This window comes from Heterocephalus glaber, unplaced genomic scaffold (assembly GCF_053883595.1).
Source record: "Heterocephalus glaber isolate CG9 unplaced genomic scaffold, H.glaber_assembly_v1.0 deba00000281, whole genome shotgun sequence".
NCBI classification, from domain to species: Eukaryota; Metazoa; Chordata; class Mammalia; order Rodentia; family Bathyergidae; genus Heterocephalus; species Heterocephalus glaber.
In genome coordinates, this window is record NW_028258139.1 from 11,381,203 (window position 1) to 11,396,491 (window position 15,289).

The window sequence follows — 15,289 nt, forward strand, 5'->3', positions numbered from 1 at the left end:
TACGTGTACAGGAAAGAATATGTTTACAGACTTAATACCAGCGACAACAAGGAATAGCTGGAAACCAACAAAGAATTCCTGGAGCAAAATTTTCTCAACAGTTCCAAATTCTTTCCTATGGAAGTAGTAAACTGTTTTTCAGCACACAGTTTTGAAGCACAATGAAATTATAGGTTTGAAATGACAAGAAAAGAAACCAAATCAAACATTTATGTTGGAAATAATGGAAGCAATTTTCTAACATCAGTGCACTGAAACATTAGTATGGCTAAATAAGAAAGGTTCTAAAATACAACCCCAACTTTGCCATTATTAAGTATTTCAAACATTCACAGGCTATATATAATGTATACGTATATATAAACAATGACATAAAGAACAAAGCAAGTTTTATTCCACAGCTGGGTAGAATACTTCAGCATAGGAAGACAGCTCAAGAACATTCTGTCTACTTCTGAAGCTCCCTCTGTACCTCTATCGTATTTCACTATTACTCTTTCACTGATAATAAATAATCTACATCTTCAATTTTGTGTTTAAAATACTCTTGTTTTTATAATAGCTAGTGTATATATTATATATATTTCTACTTCATTTATAGTTTGGAAGCTTTAAACTTCATAAAATTTACCAATAAATCAATCTTTCCTTTCAATGTTTGTTTTGAGAATCACTCAAGTAATGTAATGTAGTTTTGGTAATGTAGTTTTGTTAAAGGTAATGCAGTTTTGTTTTAAGCCCCTGGATTTTCACCATGGTATAAAACAATATATGGCAACTATTTTAATCTATTCCCAAGGTGATGGACAACTGGTTTGTTTCCACTTTCTTGCTACTATAATGCTTCTAGGTACACTCTGATATACTAGTGGAAGAGTTTCTCGGGCTGGGGATTTAGCCCAGTGGTTCCTTCGCTTGCCTCGCAAGCGCAAGGACCCAAGTTCGATCCCCAGTACCAAAAAAAAAAAAAAAAGAGAGAGAGTTTCTCCAAGTTATAGGCTTAGAAACTGAATTGCTAGGCCACATAGGTACTTTGTAGAATTTATTTCATCTTTCAAGAGGGTTTATTTACTCTCACTAGTCATGCTTAATAGTGTTTGTTATACCTCTCTACATCCACTAACATTTGGTACTGACCTTCAAAATGTTGGTAGATATAAAATAGTATCTCCTTATAGTTTTAAAATGCATGTACCTAACTACTGGAGTTGTTCAAAATCTTATCATATGGTATTTGGCCATTACTGTTTTCACTTCTGTGAAATATCTATTTATATAATCTCTTGTGCATCGGTTTTTTGTTTTGTTTTGGTTTTTGGTACCAGGGATCAAACTCAGGTCCCTACACTTGCGCAGCAGGCAGCGAAACCACTGAGCTAAATCCCTGGCCCTCTTGTGCACTGTTTAATTAGGACATCTTTTTCTTAGTGACCTGTAACTATTCTTTCAATATTTTGATAATAATGTTTTAACTGTAATATGTTATGAAGTATTTTCTTCCAATCTATTGAGTTATTTCTTTGATTCTTTTATGATATCTTTGCATTTATAGAATTTAAGCATTTAATTGTTCCAAATGTATCCATTTTCCTTCGTGAATTGCATTTTGTGATACACATGCACGCACACGCATGCATGCACGCACACACACACACACACACAAATGGGGAGCTTTATATCGCTAGTATAATCTGTTAGCATGTTGCAGAAACCTCTCAGGGCCGGAGATTTAGCTCAGTGGTTCAGCTGCCTGCCTCACAAGCGCCAAAATCCTGAGTTCAATCCCCAGTACCCAAAAAAAAAGAAAAAAAGAAAAGAAAGAAAAAAAAGCCTCCTACACATATTTAAGAAAAAACAGAATGTTGCTATTGTTGAATTTAAAGAAATATTAACAATTCATTTTGACTCAGCTATTTTTAAAATCCATTTTATTGTTTACTTGTTTCTCAATGCATAATGTTTTTAAGAACAGTAATAAGATGTCCAAAATTCAACATTATTAAACATTCAAATAGTAAAATACAAAGTGGAAAAACCCCTCACATATTAAGTACTCTGAACTCTCCATGCCAGAACCAACTGGCTTAACACTGTGATTTAAGATGAGAATCACTATCCTCTGAACCAGGTAGCAGGAAGGCATCTGAAATGCCAATCAACTCTCTAGGAACTGGGGGCAGCACTTTCATCTCCCTTTGAAATGGCTGGGAGATTCATAATGACTCTGAGTACAGCAGTCTGTCCTTTCACCCCAAGCGTAAAAATGATCCTGCTGTCAAGACACTCAAAAAAAACTCCTGTGGTTACCATTAGATTATGAAGACCAGAAATATTCTGCCGTCCAGGAGGTGGCCTGTGCCTGAACAGTTCTCTTGACTCAGCTATTTTTTAATGGAAACATAAACAAGCTAGATAAAGACCTTAAAAACACACTAATTAGATGTAAAATGATACTATTAAAGAAAAATATATATCATTACGTATAGAAAATATTATCTTTTTCATTTTTGCCTTCCCAAGAATAGTTTTATTCACATCCAGTTAATATAAAAACTTAAGACATAAGGGGCCAGGGATTTAGCTCAGTGGTTCTGTTGCCTACCTCGCAAGTGCAAGGACCTGAGTTCGATCCCCGGTACCCAAAAAAAAAAATTAAGACATAAAATTTCACAATACTATTTAAATATCTTTATGTTGAGGATAACTAGGAAACAGAGCAAGGTTTTAAGTAAGGCAACATCTACTTTAAGAGCTCAGTGTAGGTGTTACAGAAATGAGACTAGCAGAAGAGCAAGATGCTGAAGCAAAGATATCAGTTAGAAAGCAACTACAGGAGTGTGGGCCAGAGACAACGATCCACGGCAGACAGTGGGTGCAGCAAATGAACTCCACAGGTATTTTTTCTTTTCTTTTTTCGTTTTTTTTGAGACAAGGTCTTGCTATGTAGTCTAAGCTGGCCTTGAACTCATGACAATCCTGCCAGAGCCTCCCAAGTGCTGGGATTACAAGCATGCAATACCATGCCCGGCTGAAATCCAGAGCTATTTTCAAAGTATGACAGGACTGACTGACTGATTTAATACAGGGTGCAGGAATGGAGAGGAATCAAGGATTATTTGGTGATCAATTGCTTGAGAAGTGGGTAAATGGTGATAACAGTACTGAGCTGGGGAAGACTGAGGAAGAAGTGTAGAAAAGGGAGGTAGGATCAAGAAATCTGGTGAATGTCTATAATCCCACCTACTTAGAAGGCTGAGGCAGGAGGATTCCAAGTCCAAGACCGGCATGGGCAACTTAATGAGACTCTGTTTCAAAAAATAAAAAGTGCTGCACTCAGCCATCTCATTTTCGACAAAGGAGCCAAAACCCTCACTGGAGGAAAGACCGCCTCTTTAATAAATGCTGCTCGAAAAACTGGGTTTCAACTTGCCAAAGATTAAAACTAGACCTATATCTCTCACCATGCACTAAATTAATATGGAAATAGATTAAAGATCTAGATATTAAAATAGAAATGCTGAACCGGCTAGAACAGAGGTTAGGTAGAACTCTTGAAAACATTGGTGTAGGAAAAGATTTTAAGAACAAAACCTCAGTTGCCCATGAACTAGCACAAACAATCAACAAATGAGATCTCTTCTTATTAAAATGCTTCTGCACAGCAAGAGAAACCACCAACTGTGTGAAGAGACAACTCACAATGTCGGAAAAAATTTTCACCTGCTGTTCCTCAGACAAAGGTCTACTATCTAGAATCTATAAGGAACTTAAGAAAATCAGACCTCCCAAATTTAAAGACCCAATCCGAAAACGGGCATCTGAAAGGAACAGACATTTCTCAGACAAAGAAGTAGAAATGACAAATAAACATTATGAAAAAACGTGCAACCTCACTGGTCATTCGACAGATGCAAACGAAAACAACCCTGAGATTCCACCTCACCCCAGAAAGAATGGCTGCTATCATGAAACCAAACAATAACAAATGCTGGTGGGGCTGTGAGGAAAGAGGAACCCTGCTCCACTGCTGGTGGGAGGGTAGACTGGTGCAACCACTGTGGAAATCAGTATTGGAGATACCTCAAAAAACTAGGACCAAAAGTCCCATTTGACCCAGCTATTCCTCTGCTGGGGATCTTCCCCAAAGAAATAAAAGAATCATACCACAGTGATATATGTGCACCCATGTTCACAGCAGAACAATTTGTAATAGCTAAAACTTGGAAGCAGCCCAATTGCCCATCAACTGGAGACTGGCTAAAGAAAATGTGTTTTTTTAATAAAACGGAGTACTACTCAGCCATAAAAAATGAGAAATTAGAGACATTTATAGCTAAATGGATGTTTACTCTTAAGTCCAATTAATAGGACACACATGTATAAATACCGAATAGCTTCTCCAGTGTGAGAAACTGAAAGTGTAAATAAGGACTAAAAGGTATAACAGATAATGTGAAATAGGAAGAAAAGGGGCAAAGGGGAGGGGGAAGTGGGAGGGATAGGGGAAAGGAGAGAAGGGAATGGAATAAATATGAGAAAATGAAAAAATGGAAATAAAGTCTTTGTAAATACGGATGGAGGGGTTGAAGGGAGAGCAGGGGAAGGGGGAAAAAATAAGAACCAAGAGAGTATGTAAAGGTGCATATCTCCAATGATGAATGTCATTATGTTGTACACCTAAAATGTACCAATAAAAGGGGAAGGGGAAATGGGAGGGGTAGGGGAAAGGAACGAAGGGAATGGAATTAATATGAGAAAATGAAAAAATGGAAAGTCTTTGTAAATATGGAGGGATGGAGGGGTTGAAGGGAGGGCAGGGGAAGGGGGGAAAATAAGAACCAAGAGAGATTATGTAAAGGTGCAAATTTCCAATGATGAATGTCATTATATTGTATACCTAAAATGTACCAATAAAATAAAATTTTAAAAAATTTAAAAAAATAAAAAGTGCTGAGGGTGCAGCACTCCTAGGTTTATGCCTAGTAACACACATACACACACACACACACACACACACACAAATACAACCAAGAGATATGCTCTGCAGGAAGTAAGTCTGATATTAAATGCATTGTGTAGATAATTAGTATTGTATTCTGGGGTGTCTCAATAAATGATTGGTATTGAAAACCATAAAGGTGGGCCAGGGATTTAGCTCGGTGGTTCCGGTGCCTCACAAGCGCAAGGTCCCGAGTTCGATCCCCGGTACCCAAAAAAAAAAAAAAGAAAACCATAAAGGTTAAAGCCATCTTCTGAGGAGGTACATAGGAGAAAAGAGAAGGTATATTTAAAAAGACTGAAAATGGAGCCTGCATGGTCTAAGTCACTGATAGCAAACCTTTTGGAGCTTTCAATGAAACAAATAGCCCTCTGTAACATGTGTGCTATAGGTTCACCACCACTGGTAGAGAATGATACTAAATGGTAAAGCAAGAAGGGGACATGGAAATGACTTTTGGATCTGATAATACAGATATTACTCATAACCACGGTAAGAGCAGTCTCAGAGGAGTGGTGAAAATAGAAGTCTGGTTAGAGAAACCTGAAAAAGGGTGAGGAAATGTAGATCACAATTACTGTCAATTCTTTTTATAAAGATCTACTGTGAAAGAAGAGAAAAATAAGCTGGTAACTAGAAGGGATATCAAATCAAGGGAAAGACTGTTATAGCTGAAGAGTAGAACTTTCAAGCCTTGTTAGCATGCTTGTGATAACAAGCCAGGAGACAGAAAAAATGTCACCATAAAAAAGAGAAAAGGGTCTCTCTTTTATGAAGAAGTACCATCTTTATGTTGGGAAAATGGGACAGAATTAAAAGAAAAAGTGGTAGAATTTTATTTACAAATGGTGATACTTGCAAAGAAACAGGCAAAATACATAGGTAACAGATGTAAGAAGGCTGGCAGATTTCAGGTGGAAAGACCTAGTAGGTAGCATCCAATAATAATTTTCTCAATAATGTGAAGTGAAGCCAACTGAGTGAGGAGGGATTTTGCAGATTTGACAAGAAGAGAGAATGATATACTCATCTTAGAAAACAGGAAATCAAATTTATTAGGATTGACTGTAAAATCAGGAATATATTTGAGATCTGTGACCAAAAACTCATGTAAGACCACACAGCACAGTTGTGTGACCACCACTACCACTACCCTCCCCTATAGTATGCTACTATTCACTACAGAAGAAATAAAGGCAGATATCTGCTTTAAACCAGAGTTGTGTTTTTGCAAGGCAAGTATGACAGGAAAAAGAGAGAATCAAATGAGTGATAGGCATTTAAAAAGGAGCAACTGTAGTGGTGGCCCATGAAATTTAAATCAGATAAGGAAGGAAGGGTGGTGTCACTGAAGTTTCAAAAAAAAAAAGCAGTAGGTAAGTAGGCAGCTCTATCAAAGACCTACTTAAGCAGCACACCTGCTTGGGTAGGGAAACTGAAAGGAACTAAGATGGTGGCCAGAGCTGCACTGTTCTTCACAGCATCAGTATTCAAGGTGAAGAATTCTGCCAGGTAATAACCAACCCTGCAAATTTCCACAAAGTAAAGAATACAGGCAGGTTTTATCATCGCCAGAATAGCTACAAAATCTGTTAATCATAGAAATGGCAATAATCAGAAACGGCTTCAATCAGAGGAAAAGCAGAGAATCTATTCTTATATATAGTAGTATAATTTGCAGAAATGTTCTCTTTTTTTTGAGATAGTCTTGCTCTGTAGTGCAGGCTGGCCTTGAACTCACTATGCTGAGGCTGCTCTCAAACTTGCAGTGGTCCTCCTGCCTCAGCCTCCCCAGTGCTGGGGTTATAGGCGTACATCACCATACCTGGCACAGAAATGTTCTTCTAAAACAGTTACTGTCTGTTTCCTACATAGAATCAAAATAAGAATACAGTATTGCCATAAGAGTCAAAATTAATTTATAAGGCCTGAGAAAATGGACTGACGATGTGACACAATGTTATGCCTGTACTGTGCCAAGAAATCTGAAAGTATGGTAAGGAAAGAGAAAAATGAAAGAAAATCTCTCCTTAGCTTTCAGACTTATGACATAATAAATATATTGTTAACCATTTTACTCTCTTTAAAAGAAAGGTAAGGTCTGGGTTTGGGGAAAAGGAACATTGTTCTATGTTGCTTACTTCTGGATCTGTCCCTGATTTCGACAGAGGAAAGCATCAAACATTTTATAGAGGAGAGCATCCATTTATTTTAAGCATATCTTAATTTTTAATCATTGTGTAAAACAGGACATGTAACCTTAGACTTTTGAGTAAAATGTTCATAGTAAGAGAAAGTCAAACCTCTTGCCCCAGTTTTCTCTAATTTTTTCCCCTTAATTTTATTATTACTCACTTATATTTCATTAAATTTTTCTCACTTTTACTTTTTCCTTTATATATCTCAGGCCTCTCAGAAACAAAGAGAGACTCAATCCTTCTTGGTAGAAGTCAGGTCTATGGAGCCAGGTGAGGTGGCACATGTCTGTAATCCCATTACTTGGGAGGCTGAGGCAGGAGGATCACTCCAAGTTGGAGGCCAGCCTGGGCTACATATGACTTCAGCGCCAGTGTGAACTACAGAGCAAAACTCCATCTCAAAAACAATCAAGAAACAAGACACAAAAAACAAAAAAAAAGTCAGATCTATGGAGGTTTTTTGGCCCTAAGACCAGGAGAAGTAATGTATTAGCATGAAAAGATAATATGTGGTTTTATATTCCCTGCTATCTTGTTTCCCCTTCCTACCTCAAAAGTAGATATAATCCCATTTACCTTTTCCCCCTCATGGTTATGTCAATGATGAATGTAATTCAATCATATTGGACAACAGTATATGAAAATCAACGTGCAGAAATTATATACCATCAACATTATATGCCATTGATATTTTTTCACTTTGTGAACTCACAGGGCTCAGTTAACTTGGATATTTCACTGTAATATCTGGAGGTAATAGCCAGAGGGCAGATGAGGAAATCAAGGCATTAATAAAATCATTAATAAAACCACATCTATTAAGTAGATAGTAGTAGCCATTTTTTTTCCTGGTATGAATGAATGAAAAGAAAGGAAGAAAAAAAGAGAAAAGAAAACCTAACTCATAAGTGATAGATCTTTTGCAAGTAGAAAGGGGAACAAGACATGGAGACAAAGGGGAAGGAGAGAAGGAGAAAGGGATATAAAAAAAATCAAGATGTATTATATACAACTCCTAACAATGAATACAATCATTATGTATTGTAAATAATACCAACAAAAATAAAAATTTGAGAGAAAAAAGTGCTTTTCACCATAAATTTTTATTAAAATATAATGAAAAGTCATTAGAAGAATTGGATGGAAGACTATGCTATTAAAGTATCCAAGTAAGTTTGGAGAAGAGAATAAAGCTACAAGCTTACTTAACTAATAAAGAATAGGCCTACAATCTCTTTAATGAACACAGATGCAAAAATCCTCAATAAGATATTGGCAAAAAAATGCAGCAAATCATCAAAAAGATTATACACCATGATCAAGTAGGATGCAGGGATGGTTCACCACACACAGTTCAGTAAGTGTAATACACCACATAAACAGAACCAAGGGAAAAAAAACACATGAATATCTCAATAGATGAAGAAAAAGCATTTGACAAAGTCCAACACCCACTCACGATTTAAAAAAAAAAAGTTCTTACAAAAAACTGGAAAAGATCTTAATCTCAATCTGATAAAAGTCATCTATGACAAACCAACAGCCAACATTATACTAAATGGTCAAAAACTGAAAGCTTTCATTCTACAATCAAGAACAATATAAGGATGCCCACTATCACCACTCCTGTTCAATACACTTCTAGAAACATTAGCTAGAACAATTAGACAAAAAAAAGAAATAAAAGAAATATGGGTATGAAAGGAAGAAGTTACATTATCATTATTTGCTGATGACATGATCCACAACATAGAAAACTCCACCAAAAGACTCATACATTTAATAACCAAATTCAACAGCATAACAGGATACAAAGTCCATACTCAGAAATCAATAGTATTCCTGTAAACAAATAACAAACTCAGAGAGAAATTAAGGAACCACACCTTTCATAGTAGCATCAAGAAAAATGAAATATTTAGGAATCAATCTAACAAAGGATATAAAAGACCTTTACGCTGAAAACTACAGTATTATGAAAAAGTAATCAAAGAGGATATCAGAAAATGGAAAGATAGGCATTCTTGGATACAAAGAACCAATATAGTAAAAATGGACATACTTTCAAACTGTTACACAGATTTAAAGCAATCCCAATCAAACGAATAGCATTCCTCACAGAACTAGAGCAAACAATCCTACAATTCACACAGAACCAGAAGAGACTTAGAATGGCAAAAGCAATTCTGGGCAACAAGAGCAATGCAGGGGGGCATCACAAACCCTGATCTGAAGTTATACTACAAAGCTACAGTGATTTAAAAAACCCAGCATGGTATTAGCAAAAAAGCGACCTGATGAAACAGAACAGAAGATGGAGAAACAACTCCAAACACGCTTAGCTACCTTTTTTTTGACAAACACCTTCACTGGACGAAAGAGCCTCTTTAATAAATGCAGCTGGGAAAACTGGCCTTCCACATGTCAAAAATTGAACCTAGACCCATATCTCTCACATGCCCTGAACTAAAACTGAAATTCATCAAAGATCTAAATATTAAAACAGAAACACAATCTGCTGGAGGACAGAATAGGTAAAACTCTTGACACAGGTTTTTTCCAAATGAATCCAAAATGCTAAAGAATTTGCTGGATGGAAAGAGAACCTGGTAGAAGATAACTGAAACAGGTAATCAGTGGGGGTACAAAAACCACTCTGGAACATAGCTATTTCCTGCTAGACCCCAGAAACGAGAGAAACCCTGGATCAGATAGAAAAATGCCAAGCAGGAGCAGCACTAAGACCTGGAAGTACAAGGGGTGGATGGAGGGGGATCAGAATGCAGCAGGGTAGGGATACTACCTCCTGCATGACCCTTAGGGTTGACTGCAGTTGACAGAGAGAGAAAGGCTCAGTGGAACAGGAATAGATGTAAACAGGGAGCACTGGAATCTGAGACAAGAAAACAGTGCTGAGCAAATATCAAATCTACCAGCTACCAGCAAGAGGAGTGCAAGTGACCTATCAGCCTTCAGAAAACATTAGACTCCCAAGCCTGTCCCTTAAAAACAACATAATAGACAAGCTGAGTTAAAACACTCACCCTAACCCTCTCCATCCCTGGCCCCCAAAAACACCAAAGATAACTATCCTCTTCCTTTTTTGTTTTGACTTTTTTATTGTTAGGCTTTTGTAAACGTGTGTATGGATAACGCTGCATATATGTTTTCTGTTGTTGCTTATATAATGTTCTACGCTGTTTAATCAAATAGGCCCATATTAATCACTGCCTCTTGGAGTGATCTAACTTGCTTAACTGTTGCTTCAACAGTTGAATATAATCTTATTTCTTCATTTATCTCTCATTTATAATCTCTTCCAATCATTGCATCTGCTATTTTCTCCCACATACCTTATTCTATCTCTCCACTCTTCCCTCTTATTTATTTTTCCCGCTTCCCTTTCTGTCTTTTCTCCCTTTTACACTTTTAGATTAACCAAAATACTATAGTATCTTATGGTCTCACAATAGATTGTCCCACATTAAGGGCTGTTTTCATAGATTTGGGCTGGGGTTAGGGTTTAGGGTTAGGGATTAGGGGTTAGGGTCAGAGTTAACAACTGCAAATACTATACACTGAATGTCAGAGTACCTAAATTTATAAAACAAAAACTATTTGACATATAAGGGCCGATAGGCAACAAAACAATCAAAGTGGGGGACTTTAACAAATCACTCCAAAAAACAGACCAACCAGGCAAAAACACCAACTAAGAAATACCAAAGTTAACACCATAGAACAAATGGATTTAACATGTATCTGTGGAGTACTTCCTGAAACAAGAGCAGAATATCCATTCTCAGCTGTCCATGGACTTTCTCCAAAAGAGACCACATTTTCGTATTTCATATTGAAATGAAATTAGAAACAGAAATAACCCCTCAAACACATGAAGACTGAATAATACCCTTTTGAATAATCAACATATCACAGAAAAAAATCAGCAAATTTTAAATGACAAAGTAGAACATATCAGAATCTGTGGGACACAATGAAAGCAGTTCTAAACCGGAAGTTCCTAACTATCTTTCTTACAAACACAGATGATCCCCAAAAATGTAATGAATAATACCTCTCAATGTCCTAGAAAAACAAGAACAATCCTAATCTACAACTATTAGAAGGGAAGAAATTATAAAGACCAGAACAGAAATCAATGAAATTGAGATTAAAAGATCAATGAATCAGAGTACTCCAAAAAGACATAAAGGACTGACACACTCTTACCCAAACTGACCAAAACAGAGAAAAGATCCACATCAGTGTAATCAGAAATGAAAAAGCTAAAATTGCAACACACACCAATGAAATCCCAAAGAATAAAACAAACAAAAAAACTACTGTGCTAACTTAAATCCCAATAAATTGGAGAATCTGGTAGGGGGTTCTTGTTCAAGTCAAGTTGATATATCAATGTTAAGGATCACAAAAGGTTTTTCAATTTCTTGGTTTGCTTAATTCCTGGGTATGTATGTACATATTTATTTTTTTGAAGTTACCTTGAATGGGACTATTTTCTTGATTTCTTTTTTGGTGGGTTTATTGTTGGTGTCCAGGAAAATTTGATTTTGTGTGTGTGTGTTTTGTAACCTGCCACTTGCTGCATTTGTTCTTTAGTTCTAACAGTCTTCTTGGGGTTATTTTTTGGATCTTTCCTGTAAAGGATGATGTCATCTGCAAATAAGGGCAGTTTGATCTTTTTGTTTCCAGTTTCTATTTCTTTTATTTCTTTCTCTTGCCAGACTGCTCAGCCTGAAGTTTTGAGGACTACATTGCAGGGGCATGGTGAGTGGGACACCCGTGTCTTGCTTTTTATTTTAGAAGGAATGCTTTCAGCTTTACCCCATCTAGTACGATGCTGGCAGTGAATTCATCATATATGGCTGTGATCCATTTGAGTTAGGGTCCTATTCAAAGTTACTTCAATATTCTGATAAATTTCTAGGATTCTGACCATGATGCATCAAGGAGAGGTTCACTTCTGCTCATGACTATATGGGGTTCTACATGCCTCATTTACCTGGATATTCACTATTTTACTTAGATTTGGAAAATTTTCAGCTATGATTTTAGTGAATAAATTTTTTCTATACTTGTGTCACCTTCTAACCTTGAACTCGTAATTCTCAGGGTTTATTTTTTAGGGGTTTTTTTGTTTCGTTTTGAGTCATCTAGCAATTGTTGGATCTTTGATGGTGTCAGTGGTAACAAGACACTGTAGCAATAACAAAGGTGAAAAAAGAAATTTTACAAAGGATATGAGAGATACCAATAGTGAAGAAACACAAAAACATGAAAAGCAAAATAGACCGAGAATACTGACATGGTCTAAGAGCTAGCAGAAAACATCATATAAACTACTTAAGTTTCTAGAAGGAAGGGTTACAGACAATAATATTAAACACCCAGAGAGGTCAAATACTCCTAAGACAAGTTCACTAAATTTGGCAACTACTGAATACATCATTGAAGCAACTGGTTTGCAAATAAACAGGAAGTATGGAAGTGGAGAGAGCAAGCATAGAATCTTTATTATTTCAACAATGGTGCAAGTAAATGAAAAGTAAAACAAATAATAACAGGCATAAAAAAGAAACTATGTTGATTCAGGCAAAAAATGACATTGGGAAAGATTATTTAACTTTTTATTTAGGGATGGGAAAAGTATGATATGACCTTTATGTATGAGAGACTCAGAGGAAAGAAAATGAAAATAAGAAAAGATTTAATGTACAGAACAAGGTTTTTAAAACTGGTAAGAAAAAAGAATAGAAATAATTAGTTTTGGAAAAGAACTGGAACACTAGTTCTGTTGAAACCAGCAACTGTAAAGATGTGTATAGATATAATTTTTGATACTGCTGATCCCTCAAAGCTCCATTTATTTAATAAACTGGGCTGGGTTGTCAGCTGAGAGGTGTATATAAATAGCAGCAGTGGTTGTTATTTTTGTTTTTACTAGTTCTACCATTTAGCAGAATCAGAAAACAAAACAAAACCAAAGTATAAAGGGTATATATATATATATGAAGACTGGTGGAACAATTTCAGACTGTATATAAATTCATAGACTGTGTCTACTTTCCCTCCATCCCTCTTGCTGTACTTTACCCTGCTAACAGCCAAAAACACCTCTGACGAAATGATAACTAAACATGAAACAAATTTTTGTCTTCCTTATTGCCCTTATTTTGAGAGAATATGTAAACAGTTCTCTCAAAAAATCCAAATTACTATGATTCTTCCTCGCTGATTGTGATTCAAGCAAAAAATTTGGATCCAGTTTTCTGATACCACTAATATTCCTGACATTCTATCCACTCATAACTAGATTTCTAGACATTTCTTTCCTGAGTAAGTTCTGTCATTTTTAGTTCCCTGTCAGTGTTGAAGATAATGTTAATAAACAATGCTCCAATAATTACATTATCTCTGTTTTAGTGCAAGCATACTGACCTTGAGGTGAGACTGAAGGGAACAGCAAATCCAAGAAGAAATGCAAGAGAAAGTTAGAAACAATTAATATTGAAAATTATTATTATTCATAGACATAGACAAAATACAAAGCACAGAAATAAAGAAACAGGGTCACAAAGATTCGGCACAGGCACTAAAATCAGTAATTTCAGATTCTCAACACTCAACAAGTGAATTTTATTATTAGATTACACCATCATACTTTAAAAGTTTCTTAAAGAAAAATTTTTGTCTAAACTTTATCATTTCCTGGAACAGCAGTAAAAGCAATTTCTTAAACATTAAGAAGAGAAGGTTAAACATTTTCCTCTCATTTAACTAGAACTAGAATTAAATGATTTCACAAACATAATTAGCTATTTCGTATACCTCCATCATCATGTGACTTACTAGTGCTTTATCTACTCCATTCCACTAAAAGGATTCAAGTTAACCAAAAAAAGAAAAAGCAGAAAAACATCGGCAGCTTCAGTTAGTCTGTAGAATATAGAACTTTAATTTACATGGAAGAATCTGAAATTATTTTCGTAAATTTTCAAAAAGCACTTTTCCCTAATTACAACCACTTCAAATCTACAAAATCCTTGAATGGTGCAATCTAAAGACAATAATGAACACGTATGGATCTATAAGCATCAAGGCATTCCCAGTGTGGCTCAACAGTAGAAACTGCAACAAAGTCATGCTTAATATTCCTACACAGCATGAAACCCCTATAATTCATTATTGCCTTTTATATAAGAACAGGCAATCTTCTCTTTTTAAAAAATTAATTTCACTGAAATTATCTTTCAATAGTTAAGATTTCTATCGGTCAGTGCCATCCAGATTGTCTTCATGATCTAAATTTTTACTTCAAAAGATTGAAAACAGCCAGGTATGGTGTTGCACACTTGTAATCCCAACATTTGGGTGGCTGAGGCAAGAGGATTGCCATGAGTTTGAGGCCAGCATGGACTACCTAGTGACTTCAAAATCAGCCTTGGACTACACAGTGAGGCCTTGTTTTAAAAAAACTAAAAAATAATTGAAATTAAAAGGTTTATTTCTTAAATGCAAACATGATTTTAATTTGTACCTTAATATTTTAAAAAACATACTGAAGTGGTACACAAGTCCAATTCAGCACACATTTATAAGCAAGGTTTTAGAAGTCATGAGAATTTTTAAAAGGAGGATAATACTTATTACTCCCGTTATATAAAATGAAGAAGTGAAAAACAGAAAAGTAACATGCTCACAGTCACACAGAGGGTTAGTGGCAAGTTCAGGATAAGGATGTGGGTCTGCTTACATATCATGTGGGCAAATTTTATCTGCTCTATAATAGTCCTTTAAGAATTTATAAAATTCTGTGGAACTTTAGCATATACAAGACAGTGTCAAAAGCTGACAATGTCCAAAGGCAAAAAAAGGCCAATCTCTAAATGATTGTTCTTAGTGATGTGTTTTTGTGGTTATGATATAGAAAGTTAGAATAATTTTAGATCACTATTGATATAAGTGAAATCTGCTATAGATGCAAGACTTTATGCACAATATGAGTAAATCTACAGGGAAAAAAATTGAGGTCTCCCTTCCAAAAGTGAGCAACTTTAATCATATTTCATCA

The 15,289-nt window shown here is 35.8% G+C and overlaps 1 protein-coding gene across 28 annotated transcripts in view; it reads right to left on the reverse strand.

Annotated features, from left to right (window-relative positions):
• Nucleotides 1-15,289, reverse strand: part of Erc1 (ELKS/RAB6-interacting/CAST family member 1) — a 510,100-nt gene that overhangs the window by 293,314 nt on the left and 201,497 nt on the right. For 23 of the 28 annotated variants that reach the window (XR_015439770.1, XR_015439760.1, XR_015439764.1 and 20 more), the window contains one exon: nt 13,657-13,668. The exons of the other annotated variants lie outside the window; for them this stretch is intronic. Coding sequence is in view for 17 of the 23 variants with exons in the window: in XM_087182771.1 (XP_087038897.1) it covers nt 13,657-13,668 (12 nt within the window). In the remaining 6 variants the exon portion in view is untranslated. The remainder of the gene's footprint in view (nt 1-13,656; nt 13,669-15,289) is intronic. 28 annotated transcript variants of the gene reach the window in all.